This window comes from Zonotrichia albicollis, chromosome 18 (genome assembly GCF_047830755.1).
Source record: "Zonotrichia albicollis isolate bZonAlb1 chromosome 18, bZonAlb1.hap1, whole genome shotgun sequence".
In the NCBI taxonomy this organism is placed as follows: Eukaryota; Metazoa; Chordata; class Aves; order Passeriformes; family Passerellidae; genus Zonotrichia; species Zonotrichia albicollis.
Genome location: NC_133836.1, coordinates 12,659,534 through 12,674,521, shown reverse-complemented (window position 1 = coordinate 12,674,521; position 14,988 = coordinate 12,659,534). Strand labels below are relative to the sequence as shown.

The window sequence follows — 14,988 nt, the reverse complement described above, 5'->3', positions numbered from 1 at the left end:
TGGATTAATAAGGGCACCCAGGTGGCTCCTCTGTGGGAATGGGTGGGAGTCCCTGGAGCAGGGGAACCCTGCCCCCAAGGAAATGGGAAATGGGGATCTCTTAGGGGCTGTGGGATGCTCCAGAGTGGGAGCTGGGCCTGCTCGCTCCAAGCTTGGATGTGCATCCCTGTGCTCCAGTCTGGCACAGAGGAAGAGTCCTGGGGAATGCTGAGGGGCTCCACTGGCTGGGGGGACAGTGGCTGCTCTGCTGGTGGCAGCCAGGACACGCTCCTGGACACCTTCCATGGCCACCAGCACCAGCAGATCAAGGAACTCCCTCTCCAGTCCCTTCCATGGATTTTTTTCCCCAGTCAACATCCAAATCCTTCCCTGTTCCTCTTGTTGATTGGAGCTGTGCTTTGATCAGCCCCCAGGCCTATCCCTGCTCCGTGTGCTCCAGTCCTGGTGGGTTTTCCAGCTGATCCAGGAGGGGTTGTTTTACCCAACACTTCCAAACTTCAGGGCTCCCCAGATCCAGCTTAAATTAGATAGAGTTCTCTGAGGGCAAGCTCTGGAACCCAACTGTAAATGAAAATTCCAGCGTAAAACACAACAGCCACAGCTTTTCCTTGCTCCCAAGGTGGTGAGCTGCTCTGGAAGCAGAAATTCCCAATAAAGGCTGAAAGGCAAGAGCAGGAGCATTCCCTGCAGAGCTCCAGCCTGTCCAGGGGGAGGTGAGAGGGGCTGCCAGGGGGGATTCATTAAAGTTGGGCTTTTCCCACAAAACTGCAGGATGTGTGGCTGACAGGCTGAGCCCGGCATCACCCGCAGGATATCGTGGATTCATGAGCTCCTAACTCCCAGAGGGGAGGAGGCTGGGAACTGCAGGGTGTGTGTGACAGCAGTGGCAGGAGGTGACAATGCCATGGATCACCGGGTGGGACACAGCCCCTGTGGGCTCATCCATGGAAAGGCTGCGGGAGGAGGACCCCAAAGCAGGACAGGGCTGTGGCTCCTTCCCACAGGGATGGCTGGAACCCAATCCCAAGGGATGCTGCAGGGATGGACTCACTGTCCCCAGGGTGGGGGTGAGGAGCTGCTGCCCAATAGTGAAGGCTGAGCCAAAGTGCCTTTGCTGGAGCAAGAGCTGGAGTAATTTATCGGGAAGCTTTTAGGGAAATGAGCGGCTGCTGGGCCCCTGCCAAGCGCGGCCCCGCTGGGCTCTGCCCGTGTCCTCTGGCAGCTCTTGCTGGGAGAGAGCAACTGGAGTGGGAATGGGGACAGCATGTGGGCTGGGGTGAGGACAGGACAGAAGGATTGGGATGGGAGTAGAGATGGGTCAGGGATGGGGACTGGGGGAGGGGAGAGGGGCAGGGATGGGAATCAGCGAGGGAATGGGGATGGGACAGGTGGGACAGGGATGGGAAGCAGCAGGCAGGAGGATGGGACAGGGATGGGGATAGAGATGGGATGAGGATGGGACAGCAGTGGGAATGGGGAGAGGGGAAAGGGACAGAGAGAGGAATGTAAAGAAGGATGGGAGTGTGACTGAGGATGGTGTTGGGGATGGAGACAGAGATTGGGACAAGGACAGGGATGGGAATGGCACCAAGACAGGGTTGGAGCTGAGCCCATCCCACACTTCTTGCAGCACAAGAGAGAGAAACAACCATTACCAACTTCTTCCCTTCCTATCCCAAACACTTCCCAGAGCTATGGAATCACTGCCCTGCAACCCCCGCTGGGGTTGCCGCCCCTTTTGCTCCGTTGTCCCCATGTCCTCGGAACCCATGCAGGGTCTTGCTCCCTCCCACCTCCCCTCGCCTGCGGCAGCCCCCACCTCCCGGCACATTCCCTTTGTTTTTTGCCTTTCCTGGCGGTCCCTTAATTGAATTATCCCGGAGCATCTCTGTTGCAGCAGCCGCAGTGATCCGTGGTCGCCTCTGCGGCAGAGCAGGGACGAGGCTGGGACCCCGCTCCGGGATCCCCCTGCTCTGGGATCCCCCTGCTCCAGGATCCCCCTGCTCCTGGATCCCCCTGCTCCTGGATCCCCCTGCTCCTGGATCCTGCCCACTCCGGGATCGGGAGCTGCCATTCCAAACCTGCCCCAAGAAATCTGTTCCACCAATTCCCATTAAAATTAATTGAGCAGCTTTGAAACGCTGAGCTTGGGGGATGGCGTTATTCCTTTTATCTAATTTTTTCTTTTACACTATTGTATTTTCTGGCAAATTAAATTGTCCTCTTTTTTTTTCCTTCTTCTTCTTTTATGTTTATTCACAGTGTCTATAATAGACCTGGTTAAAAATAAATATATATATATATATATATGCACACATGTCTCTGAGGCCACGTGGCTCCTTTGGAAATGCCAGTCCATAAAAAATCCAAACTTTCTGCGGGAGATGGATGAAATTTCATTACTGATGCGGAGCCTCCCGCACTTTGCGAGGCAGCCGGAGTGATTTCATTGCCGTGGAGCACTTCCCATTTCCATTTCTCATTTGGACGTTCGCTTCAATTTGTTTGATAAATTAGAGAAGATCAAAAAGAGGCCCCACCCAAACCCCAAATCAATAAAACGCCACCAGTTCCTCCTGGCATCCCAAAAATGGGGTGTCCCCCCCGTGGTGCTGCAGGGTGCCAATTGCCATGCTGGTGCAGGGAAATGAGTTTTCCCCATGGGAGCACCGGGGAGGTGAAGGTGGGGATGTCCCAGCCCCAGAGTCCTGGGATGGGCTGCTCCAGCCCCGTTCCCAGTGGGAAGTGCCCCATTGTAGGGGAGCAGCAGCTTTGCCCGATTCTCTCCCAGCCCCAAGCACTTCCCCTGTTTTTATTTATCCCTTTCATCTCTTTGCCATTAAAAATGCATCGCTGGGGGCTTGGGGAGGACGATCCATTAGGTGGGAATGGGCTCCCACAGTGCACACAGACCTGAGGCTGTGAGATTCCCAATGTCCCTCAGCAGAGGTGTAAATCAGGAGTAACAGGGTGCTCCCTGCCACCAGCCATGGGGCAGGATCCCCAGCTTGGCCCAGGAATTGTGACCCTGTGGAGCTTCTCTGAGCGCCCCAGACACATCCTGGTTCCTGCTGGAATTACTGTTCATCCAGGTGAAAGCACTTCTGGGAAGGGGCTTGGGCTGAGCATCCTCCCCGTCGAGGCAAAGGAGAGTGAAACATTCATCAAACCAAACATAAAATATCAGGGCATGAGACGTGGAGAGGGGGATAAAAGCTCTGGGATCCATGGGAAGAGGCAGGAGCTGTGGCAGGATCCCCAGCTGGAGTGGGCTGGGGGATGTGGGAGCTGCTGGGAAGGAGCCAGGTCCCACTGCCCCAAGGTTTAGGGATGCTCCAGCCCCCAGAGTCTGGGGGTCACAGCCCCCCAAACCAGTGCCCACCTCCCGTGCCAGGAGGGCTCAGCAGCACCCACGGGTGCTCCCAGGGCCCCACCCCATCACCCTCCACCCCGGCATCTCCAGGAGCCCCCAGAGCCCAGAGCGCTTCAGAAATCCCAATTTTATTTCAGATCGGAAACAACCAACCAGGAAGAACAAAAAAAAACCCAACCAAAAACAGAAACAAAAAAACAAAAACAAAACCACCACCCCAAAAACCCCAAAAACTCTAAAGAATGAGAAACGGCCCCAGATCCGAACCAGTCCGTGCCCAGGTGGGTGCTACATACAGGCTGGGGGTTCCGGGGCGTGCGGGGCTCCCCGGCCTCGGGGTCGCTCCGGCTCTTCCCAAGGAGGGGTCGGCTCAAAGTGCATCAAGCAGGAGGTCAGGAATGTCCCCGCACCGAGGCGCGGGGACAGGGAGGGGCTCTGGGGGGGTGGAATCCAGCCCTTGGCAGCCAAGTCCATGCAAACGCTCCCGGCTCTAGGAACCATCTCAGGCGCGTGTATTGCTTAGGGGATGATTTGGTTTATCCTAAATACGAGCTCTAACGCTAGAGCGGAGAATCCGACGGGATCCGCCGCGGGAGGGGGCTCACGGGGCTCCATGCACGTCACATGCACTCACGGGTCGGATTGTCTGGCGAGGGGGGGTCGGTGTGTCGGTGTCGGTGCCAAAGTCTCCGTGCTGTGCCCCGGCACGGCGGGGCCCCGGCGCGGCTCTGTCCCCTCGGCCGCCCCCCGCCCGGGGGGGGTCACGTCTCTGGGCCACAGATGGATGGACATAGAGATATTTATAGATATTTATAGGTGTCTCCTCCTCGCTGTCGCTGTCGCTGTCGCTGTCGCTGCGGCGGGGCTGCCCCGTTACTTCATCCCGCTGCGCAGCACCTGGTTGGCGGCGATGAGCATCACGCTGATGATGAAGGCGATGGCGAAGGCGCAGATGAGGCTCTTCCGCACGCAGGTCTGGCGGATCTGCTGGCTGGAGCAGGCTGGGGGTGGGACAAACAGCGCGTTACCCCATCCCAAATACACTCTCCTGTACTCAGGGTAGCCCCGTGGTTTGGCATCCCCGTGGGGGTTTGGCATTGCACTCACTCTCCACGTCGACGGGGCACTCCTCGGCCGTGCCCATGTGGCTCTCCTCCTCCGTCATGATGATGTTCTCGATGTCCTTCATGGACAGGTGCTCGCAGAAGGTGTCGTACAGCAGCCGCTTCAGCTCGTCCACCGTCAGCTTCTGCATGTCACACTGTGGGGACAGGGGTTGGGTGACCCCAGGGCCGGCAGCACAGGGGGCTCCCAGAACCTCTGGGTCTGGTGGTTTGGGTCACCCTGGACTTGTCTGGGAAAGGCCTGGTGTCCTGGTGACGCCCAGCAGAGCCAGGGGCACACAGAGGGTGCTGGCTCCAAATGTGGCCTGTTTGTGACAGGAGCTCAGGGGATGCACCCTGACGCTGATCCCGAACCTCATCCTCATCCTGACCCCTATTCCTGTCCTTGACCTCAATCCTGACGCTGAACCTGTTCCTGACCCCAGTCCTGACCCTCATCCCACCATTAAACCTGACCCCAACCCTTATCTGAGCCCTGACTCCAACCTAACCCTGATCCTGAACCTGGCCCTAACCCCGACCCTTAAACCATTGCTGACCTTGACCCTGACCCCAAGGATTATACTAACCCTTAAACTGGAGCCTGAGCTTGACCCTAACCCTAATCTTAAACCTAATCCTGACTCTTAAACCAACCCTAACCTCATCCTTGGCCCAGAGCCTGACTTTCACTCTCTGCCCATCCCCAATTCCAGCCTTGACCCTCATCCTATCCCTGATCCCAGCCCCAACCTTGGCCCTGACCCTGAGCCTTCCCTGGTGCAGGTTCTGGGGTTGGTGCCCCAGGAGGGGACAGGGTGTCCCTGCCTTCCTGTGGGGGACACTGATGTCCCTGCCTTCCCAAGGGGACAGGGGTGTCCCTACCATCTCGTGGGGGACTGTGGTGTCCCTGGCTTCCAGTGGGGACAGGGGTGTCCCCACCATCCCATGGAGGTGTCCCTACCTTCCAGAAGACGGTGTCGAAGTCGGTGCCGTGGAACTTCTCTGGGATGCCCGAGGTGGAGAGCTTGGGCCCCAGCAATGTCACAAACTCCTCAAAGTCCACCTGCCCGTCACCTGCGGGACACAGGGCTGGCTGTCACCCCCTGCCTGGCCATGGGGCACATGGGACATTCCCCCTCCCAGAACGGGGCCCCATGGGTGGTCACAGATCCCCAAAACCAGTTGGGGACCTCAAAATCAGCTGGGAACCTCGAGCAAATTTAGGGAACTTCCAACTTTGGCCAGGATGCCCAGCATTGGATGGGGTCCCCAGTGCCAGCCAGGACCCCTGGGCCCACTGGGGACACCCTAATACCATCTAGTCCCCCCAAAAATGTGATCTGGGACCCCAGTGCTGGCTGGGAAACCAAACATCATCCAGGACATGAACATGAGCTGGACCCCAGTTCCAGCAGGGACCTCAATGCCATCTGGAGACCTCCCAGGTCTAACTGGGGACCACAAATGTTGGCTGGGCACCCCCAAAACAAACCAGGGACTCCAACACTGGGTGGGGATGTCCAGCAAAGTTTGGTGTCCCCAACACCAGCTGGGATGGCAACACTGGCTGGGCGCCCCAGTGGGACTGTCACTGCCAGGTAGGGACCCCCAAGCAACATCTGAGGACCCCCAATGCCATTTGGGCTCCCTTCCAATGGGACCTGGGGACACTCAGTGTCACCTGGAGCCCCCAGTAGTGGCTGGGGAAGCCAAACACTGTCCTGGACTCTGAACCACAGTTGGACCCCAATTCCAGCAGGGACCTGGGGGTGGCTGTGCCCTGGGGGTGGCTGTGCCCTGGGGGTGCCTGGTGGCCGTTCTGGCCGTGTCCCCTGGCAGGGGGGGACGCTGGCCTGGGGCTGTCAGGGCAGCACTAACGATGAGTAATGAGGGGAGCGGCGCCTTGGCAGCGCTGCCGGAAAGGCTTTTAAATGGGGGAGAAAAGGAAAAGCAATAAATTAAGGAGCTCCTTCAGGTCCCTGTGGGCGAGGGAGGGGTGGGGACAGGGTCATGGTGGCAGCGAGTGCTGGAGGGTGATGGGTGCTGAGGACACGAGCCAGGGTGCAGGACCCACCCCTGGGTGCGGGATCCAGCTGGCTTGGTGATCCCACAAAGATCCAGGATCCTTAAATCATCCCAAACAGAGCTGCAGTGGCGATGATGATGATGATGATGATGATGATGGATGAGGGTGAGGCTCCAGCGGGAGGCAGGGCCTGGGTCAGTGCCATCCCACATCCCATGTCATATCCAGCACGTGGGGTGGAAATACGGGAGAATTTTGTGTTTCACCCATCTGGGGGTCCCCACCCCGGGTTTGGGGGTCCTACCGTCCATGTCGAGGCGCTGGATGATGACCTCCAGCTCCACCTCGTTGGGCATGTACCCCAGGGAGCGCATGGCCGTGCCCAGCTCCTGCTTGGAGATGAAGCCGTTGCCATCGCGGTCGAACACCTTGAAGGCTTCGCGGATCTCTGTGGGGGGAGCAGCGATGGGTCAGGCTGAGCTTCCCCCTCCAGCCCCACAAAACCCCTGTGGGGATCCCACCCACCCCCGGGCAGCGCGGAGCCCCCAGCAGGGTCCCACCTGCCCCACAGACCCCAAATATTCGCCCCAATTCCAGTCACCCCGAGCACCCACCCTGCCCTAAAACCGCGGCATTCTGCCCTAAACCCACGGAGTTCTGACCTAAAACCACAGAGTTCTACCCTAAAACCACGAAGTTCTGCCCTAAAACCACAGAGTTCTGCCCTAAAACCGCAGAATTCGACCCTAAACCCGCATCCCTGGGTGTGCCTGAGCCTGGGGTGCCACCAGGTGGGCACTGCCACAGGGGCAGCAGCATCCAGCCGGGAGCATCCCTGAGGATCCATGGGGACTGTCCCCATCCCGGGATCATGGGGTGGGATTGTGCCCCATCCCATGATTTTAGGGTGGGTCTGTGCCCCCATCCTGGGGTGCAGGGGTGGGTGCTGGAGCTGGACACACTTCACCCAAAAAAATCCCAATTGCTGCAGTTCTCAGCCCTGTCTGGTGCAGAGGAGATGGAAGTGGGGGGTTTGGTTTTCTGGCTCTAAAGGAACCCCTGGGATGTGGGGGAAGATCCCTGCAGGGTGGCAGGGAGATGCTGCAGGGAAACTGAGGCATGCCCTGAGTCCCTCGACTCCACCCCACCTCCTGCTGCACTCAGGACTCTGCTCCTTTTTGGGGCAGTTTCTGGCTTTTTGATGCCACCTGATGTGCGAGGCTGGAACCAGGCTGATGGAAAAGGACCAGGGAATTTGTGCTGGGGACAGTGGGAAGCCAGGCCAGGACGTTGGTGCCTCTTCCTTCTCCATGTGGCTGCCAGAGGGACTCGTGCTGGAGGATCCAAGCAGGAGAAATGGGCTGTGAACTTTGGGTTTGGGGGAAAAAACCCATATTGGGTGACAGTAGTGACCCAAGTGCTTGGGAACGTCCCTGCCTGGATGGTGCCACATCAGTGACGTCTTCAGGGTGTTTTGGGGGAGTTTTGTGGGATTTTGGCCTGTCAGTCTGAGCTTCTCCATGGTCAGTGTCCCTGCCTGGGCAGGGAGATCCTCCCTGTGCTCCTGGGGGCCTCACTACACCCCAGGCACCCCCAAAACTGATCCTTCAAGGATGCTCATCCCAAAAACTCCACGGTGGCTCCTCATCAGATGGCTCAGGGTGTTTGGGGACAGGCAAGGACAGGTCCTGGCAGTGGCCAGGGTGGGGTCCTGGCTCCCCACTGCCCCAGTGTGAAGCCGTGTCAGGATGTCACCGGTGTCCCCAAGCCACGGGGACAGGAGGAGGTGGCAGCTTGTGGGGTCCCCCTGGGGCTCCCAGCGGTGCCATCGGTCCCCACTGCCACAGGTGGGTGCTGAGGAGGGGGGGACACCGCACTGGGGACTGGGTGAGCTGGGACAGCAGCCCAGGGACACGGGGTGTGACACATGGACACCACAGAGGGTGTGAGCACACACAGACAGACACACAGACACATGGACGGACAGACACACGGGCAGACACACAGATAGACATGCACACACAGACACATAGCCACACACATAGACACGCTGTCAGACAGACACACTGACAGACACGCAGACAGACGCACATATGGGCACACACGCGGACACACAGACAGAGAGACGCATGGACACACACACAGACACACAGACAGACACACGGACACACAGATACAAACACAGACACACAGACAGACACACGGACACAGACAGACAGACACAGACACACAGAGCTGCAGGACTCACACACACCCCACTGCAGTGAGGCTAGGACACCCTGGCAGTGACACTGGAGCTGTGCACACACACACAGACACACAGACACACAGATAGACACACGGACACACACACAAATACACAAACACACACGTGAACAAACACACACAAACACATACACACACACAAATGCACAAACACAAACCCCCACACACAAATACACACAAACACACACACAAATACACACACACACACATACAAACATACACACACGAACACACACAAACACAAATACACAAACACAAACACCCACAAATGCACACACAAACACCCACAAACACACATACACACAAATACACACACACACATACACAAATACATACACACACACCTCTTGCACTGACACCGTGCGTGCACACACAGGGACACAGCCAGAACCACGTCCCAGTGACGCTGTACCTGTGTGCACACACACATTGCAGTGACGCGTGTGAGTGTGCAAACACAGCCCAGCACCTTGGGGCGATGTGCTCGTGCACACGCACACACATACACACACATGTGCACTCACAGCCGCCATGCAGGGACGTGCATGTGCATGGATGCAGCACACCCCAACACCTGGCAGTGATGCTGTACCTGTGTGTGCACACCCCAACACCTGGCAGTGATGCTGTACCTGTGCATGCACACCCCAGCACCTCGCACAGATGCACCTGTGCATGTGCACAAGCACACAAACACCTTGCACTGAAGTACTGGTGCATGTACACACGCACTTTCCTTGCAGTGGCGCTGCACTTGTGCACACACACACACGGACGTGCACAACCACAATGCAGTGGCGCTGCACATGTGTGTGCACACACCAACACCCAGCACAGCTGTGTTTGTACATGTACACACACACAGACACACACACAGAGACACACACACAGCCCCTGCAGTGACATCCCTGCACACCCACACCCCCTTGCAGTGGTGCTGCACTTGCGTGTGCACACGCGTGGACCTGCACAACCATGGCACAGCAATGCTGCACTTGTGCACACAGACACACCAACGCACCAACACCATGCACAGCTGCACGTGAGTGTGCACACAGACACACCAACACACCAACACCATGCACAGCTGCACTCATGTGCATACAGACACACCAACACCGTGCACAGCTGCACGTGTGTGTGCACACAGACACAGCCCCATTGCAGCAAGGCTGTGCTGGTGCTTGCACACACACACACACACACACACACACACACACACGCACACACTCCCAGCACGTTGCAGTGGTGCTGTGCCCGTGCACAGGCACACAAACCCCTCTGCAGCAGGGCTGTGTGCACCAGCCCGTCCTGCTGTGCCGCCGTGCACACTCACACAAACACCTCCTGCAGCCAGGCTGTGCATGGGCACACACACGTGCTGCAGGGGCACAAACACGGGCCCAGCCACTGAGACTGGCACAGCCACAGAAACTGGCACAGCCACACACATAGTGGCACTGGCACACACACAGTGGCACTGGCACACACACGGAGCCACCCTGCAGCGAGGCCGTGCATGTGCATACAGATGTGTGACCATCCAGATGTGTGAGCACACCCCAGCACGGTGTGCAGGCAGGGGGTGTGCCATGCCCGTGCACACACACACAGCCCCTGCAGTGAGGCTGTGACGGGCACGTCAGCGCACACGCACACCCTGCAGAGCTGCACACACACAAACACACAAACACAAACACACAGCCCTTGCACGCTGCTGTGAGAGCCTGCTTGGGGCTCCCAAATGGATTCTGGGGTTCTCCTCTCCCCCAGTCCCGTGGCTCCCTGCCTCAGTTTCCCCACGGGGACGCCGAGGGCTCCAGGTTTGGTGCTGGGCCGAGGGTGCTCTCCCCAGGCAGAGAGGGGACATGGTGGAGTCACCCCCCGTGCCTCAGTTTCCCCCCTGGAGCTGGGGGTGCTGCGCCCCTTTTCCCCCGGGCTCCCCAGGGACACCCCAAAGCTCAGCACCGCCAGTGCCCGTCCCGCCGCCCCGGCAAACTTTTGGGGTGGAAAAAGCCATTGTGGAGGCAGCGAGCCGAGCTCGGCCCCTCTCATGGCACGGGCGGGCAGAGCCCCGCCGGCCGCTCCTCCCGGCCGGAGTCCGGTGACACCGGCACTGCGTGGAGCCGCCGTGACCCGGGGGGTGGCACGGGTGACAGCCGCCCCCGGGTCCCCCGCGCCACCAGCCTCTGTCATATTATGACAGCGGGGAGGGGGTGACCCCGCGGCGGCGCGGAGGGGAGCGCGGCCCCCCGCCGCTGCCGCCGGTCCCTGCTGTGTCATATCGCCACAACCGGGGGGCCGGGACCCCCGCACGCCTCCCCGCTCCGGCTTTCCTCCTTCCCCTCCTCCTCCTCCTCCTCCTCCTTCTCCATCCATCCGCATCCCGCTCGCCCTCAGCCTCCCCACGGCGCCGGGGAACGCGCACCCCGACTCCCGCACCGCCGCATCCCGCGGGATGGAGACTGCCCGCTCCCCCAAACCCCCTCACCCCGCCATCCCCCGGGGTGTCCCCCGATCCCCCCCGACCCCCGGGCAGCCCCCCGAGCCCGCTCACCCTCCAGCTCATCCTCGGGGATCTCCACGGGGCGCTGCTCGGCGAGGATGTTGGGGACGGTGTAGATCCCCCGGTACATCAACGCCGCCGTCACCGGGTGGAAAGGCATCTTCGGGGCTCCCCAAAACCCAAAGTTTAAACCCAAATCTCGTCGGGTCGAGGGGGGGCTCCCCCCGGTCGGTGCCGCCGGACGCTGAGCACAAGTTGCCGGTGCCCGGCGCCCCCCGCCCGGTACCCACCGGCCAGGGGGGGCCGGGGCGGGCGCTCCCCGTCCTCCGGGGCCGGCGGCGGGACGGGGCTGGCGGCCGAGCCCCTCACGGCGGAGTCAGGGCGCGGGGGGGCTCGGCTGGGGGCGGCCCGCTTCCCCCGCGCACATGCCCTCCCGAAGTGGAAGCGGGAGGTGAGAGCATCCAAGCCCCGGTTAAATCCCGGTGCGAGCGGCGGCGGCGGCGGGGACGGGGCTGCCCATGCCGCTCGGGGCCCCCCCTCCGCCCGGAGCGCCCCCACAGCTCCTCCCGGGGCTCCCCTTCGGCCGGCCCCGGGCGGCTCACAGCCCGCGGGGAGCCGCTGCCACCGGGCCACGCTCCCCGGCGGGGCCCGGCATGGCGGGGCCGAGGCTGAAGGCGGCCTCCTCGTCTTCCTCCTCCCTGCTCCTGCTCCCGTTGTGCCTCCCCGCCAAGTGTCCCGGGCAGGCCGGGGCTCGCTGCCGCCGCCGCTCAGCCCCCGCCGCGCTCCCGCCGCCCCCCCGCCGCCGCCGGCAGCCCGAGCATCCTCGGCCCCGGCCCCGGCGAGCGGCGGCGGAATCCGGGCAGCGGCGGCGCCGGGCGGGTTTTGAACGGTCCCGCCCGGGAAATGGGGCTGGGGGCGGGGGGGAGGTGGGGCCTGCCCCGGGGGGCGGCGGGGGGGGGGCAGTGCGGCAGCGCGGGGGGAGCGTCCCGGGCCGCAGCGAGGGGCGGTGGGAGATGCTGGGGGGTGCTCGGGGGGCTGGGGGTCCCCCTGGCACCCCCTGTCCCGGCAGGGGCCGCCCCGGGGTCCCCGCACGCAGCCATGCCCAGGGAGTTGTCACCCCAGGTCCCTGCACGGGGCACCCTCCTCGTGGGGCTGTCACTGTCCCAGGGTCCCCGCACCACCCGCGACTGCCACCACCCCAAGGGGCCATCACCTGCCTGTGGCACCCCAAACCCAGACGTCGTCACCCCCAGGTCCCTGCAAGTGGCACCCCTGGGCGCTTGTCACCCCTGTGTCCCCACACCTGGCACCCCAGGCTGCCACCACCCCAGAGCCCCTGGATGTGCCACCCTGGGCCGGCCATCGTCCCCAGGTCCTCGGGGTGCTGAGGGGTGACAGGGACCCCACGGGCAGAGCCCAGGGCCAGACCTCCTGCTCCCACAGCAGAGAGAAAATGAGCCCTGGGAGAGGCAGGAAAGAGGGCCAGCAGCAAAGCCCTCCATCCCTGTCACCTGTTCCAGCCATCTCCCGCTTGTCCCCAGCCTTGGTCACATTTTTCACCTTATTTCTCTCTTGGACATTGATTAATCACAGCTGGGCTCCTGCGCCAGGGCAGGTCCCCACCGAGCCATGTCCACAGGGCATCCGTGTCCCTGTGCCATCCCTGCGCCATCCATCCCTGTGCCATCCCTGTGACACCCCTGTGACATCCCTGTGCCATGCATCCCTGTGCCATCCATCCCTGTGCCATCCCTGTGCCATCCCTGTGCCATCCCTGTGACACCCGTGTGCCATCCATCCCTGTGCCATGCATCCCTGTGCCATCCATCCCTGTGCCACCCCTGTCCCACCCCTGTGCCATCCCTGTGCCATCCCCTGTGCCATCCCTGTGCCAGCCCTGTGCCATCCCTGTGCCATCCCTGCCCTCAGGCACACGGCAAGGGTGTCCCCAGGAGCAGTCACACCTTCCCTGCCAAGTCCCCCTGTCGCCCTTCCCTGGGCTGGGCTGTCGCAGCAGCCCCGGTCACTGGGATTGGGTGACACCGTGTCCCCTGTGCCTGGGTGGCAGCTCTGGAGCCGGGGACAGCGGCACAGGGAGGCTGCCAAGGCTCCCGCTCCGCACCTTTGGAGGGAGGGAAGGGCCTGGGGGCTGGAAGGACGCGATTCGCAGCGCTGGAACGGGGTGGGAGAGAGAAAAGCGGAACTGTTGGCACCTCCCAGCTCCTCAGCGGCCACCAAGGATGCGTCAGAGCCACGGGGAAACTGAGGCACGGCTGGACAGGCTCCAGATGTGCCTCTCATCTTGGCACTGCCACAGGAACCCCGAAAATCTCGGAGCAGGATTCCTGCTGCTCCAACAACTGCTCCAGCGGGCCCCCCCCCTCCTCCTGCAGGGACACGTGCTCAGCCTCATCCAATTCTCACTGCCGCCAATTTCGGGGCTGCTCCGGCCTCCCGTGTGCCGAGCCCTCCATCCCCCAGCCCGGGACCGGCCCCGGAGCCCCCCGAGCCCGGCGCTGCCTCCCGCAGCCAGCTGGGGTCCCCTTTAAGCCGTTTTTTAGCCGGGAGAAATTTCCCTCTCGGGCAGCAGCAAACCAGCCCGGCCGCGCTCCGGAGAGCGGATTTCGGGGATGAGCAATTCCCGAGGCTGGGGGCTCTCAGCTCCCAGGGCAGGGTCGCTCCTCCCGGGGAATCGTGGCTCGGGGCTGGATTTTTCCCACTCTGCTGAAATTCCCTCCTCTCCCGGAGCTCGGGATGGGTTTGGGGCACCCTGTGGATCTGTGCCCCACAGTGTCGGATACTGCGGCTGAGATCCCAGCACTCGAAGGGGGAAGTGCCGATAATAACAAGTGGCTTTTTGGGAGAAACAACCCCCCCAAAAAAGCAAAGCCTGATTGAAAATCTCCTCCCTTCGTGGTTTTTTTTAACAGATCAATTTGCTCCTCGATGTTAACGAATCTCCCTCCCAATTAATTCTCCAGAGGCTCTGGGGTGGAAACTCATTAATTTGTCACCACCCAAATCCCAGCAGGGATAACAGGGCCAGTTCCTGGGCTTTTCCCTGCAATTCCCAGCGGAGCTCCCGGAGCAGCGGCGGGGCCGAGGCGGAGCCGCCTTCCCCAGGGCCGGGGCCGCCGCTGCTCCCCAGGGAACGGGAATGGGGACGGGGATGGGCAGGCGGCGCAGGGAGGGGGAGAAGGGAGGAAAATTAAGTGCCTTAATTGCATTTGAAACCCTGACAGGGTTTTTGTTCATCAGGGATCCCCGCTGGAGGCTCCCGAGCTTTCCCGGAGCCCGGCTCAGCCGCGCTGCTTCTTCCTCAGGGATGAAGGCTGGGACGAGCCGTGCTGGCTCCCCCTGCTCTGCCCCAGGTCCCTGCCCGAATTCCCCCGCCGATTCTGTGGGGAGAAGCTCTGGGGTTTGCTCAGAGCTCAGTCCGATGGGGTGGAGGCTGCAGCATCCCAGGGATGTCACTGCTGGGATGTTGGGAATGTTCCTCTCCACAATTCCCTTTTATCTCACCCAAGGCGGGCCAGGGCCAGCCCTGCCAGCCGGTCAATGCCACTGTCCCCTCTGTCCCTTTGTCCCTCTGGAGACAGCAGCACTTTCCCAACACTCCCAACTGTTTTCCTAATTAGCTGATCCCCTAATGAGGCTGGAGGAGCTCGATCCAGGCCTGATGTTGTGTGGTTCATTTGCAGCTTCAGAGCGA

At 61.2% G+C, this 14,988-nt stretch overlaps 1 protein-coding gene across 1 annotated transcript; it reads right to left on the bottom strand.

The window, feature by feature from the left end:
• Positions 1-3,485: 3,485 nt before the first annotated feature.
• On the bottom strand, positions 3,486-12,180 carry CABP7 (calcium binding protein 7). The gene is made up of 5 exons (XM_074554061.1): positions 11,328-12,180; positions 6,810-6,953; positions 5,441-5,553; positions 4,481-4,634; positions 3,486-4,374 (listed from the first exon to the last, which is right to left on the bottom strand). Exons 1-5 carry the CDS (start codon positions 11,434-11,436, stop codon positions 4,247-4,249), a joined length of 648 nt encoding a protein of 215 aa, XP_074410162.1. The 5' UTR covers positions 11,437-12,180; the 3' UTR covers positions 3,486-4,246.
• Positions 12,181-14,988: the final 2,808 nt, after the last annotated feature.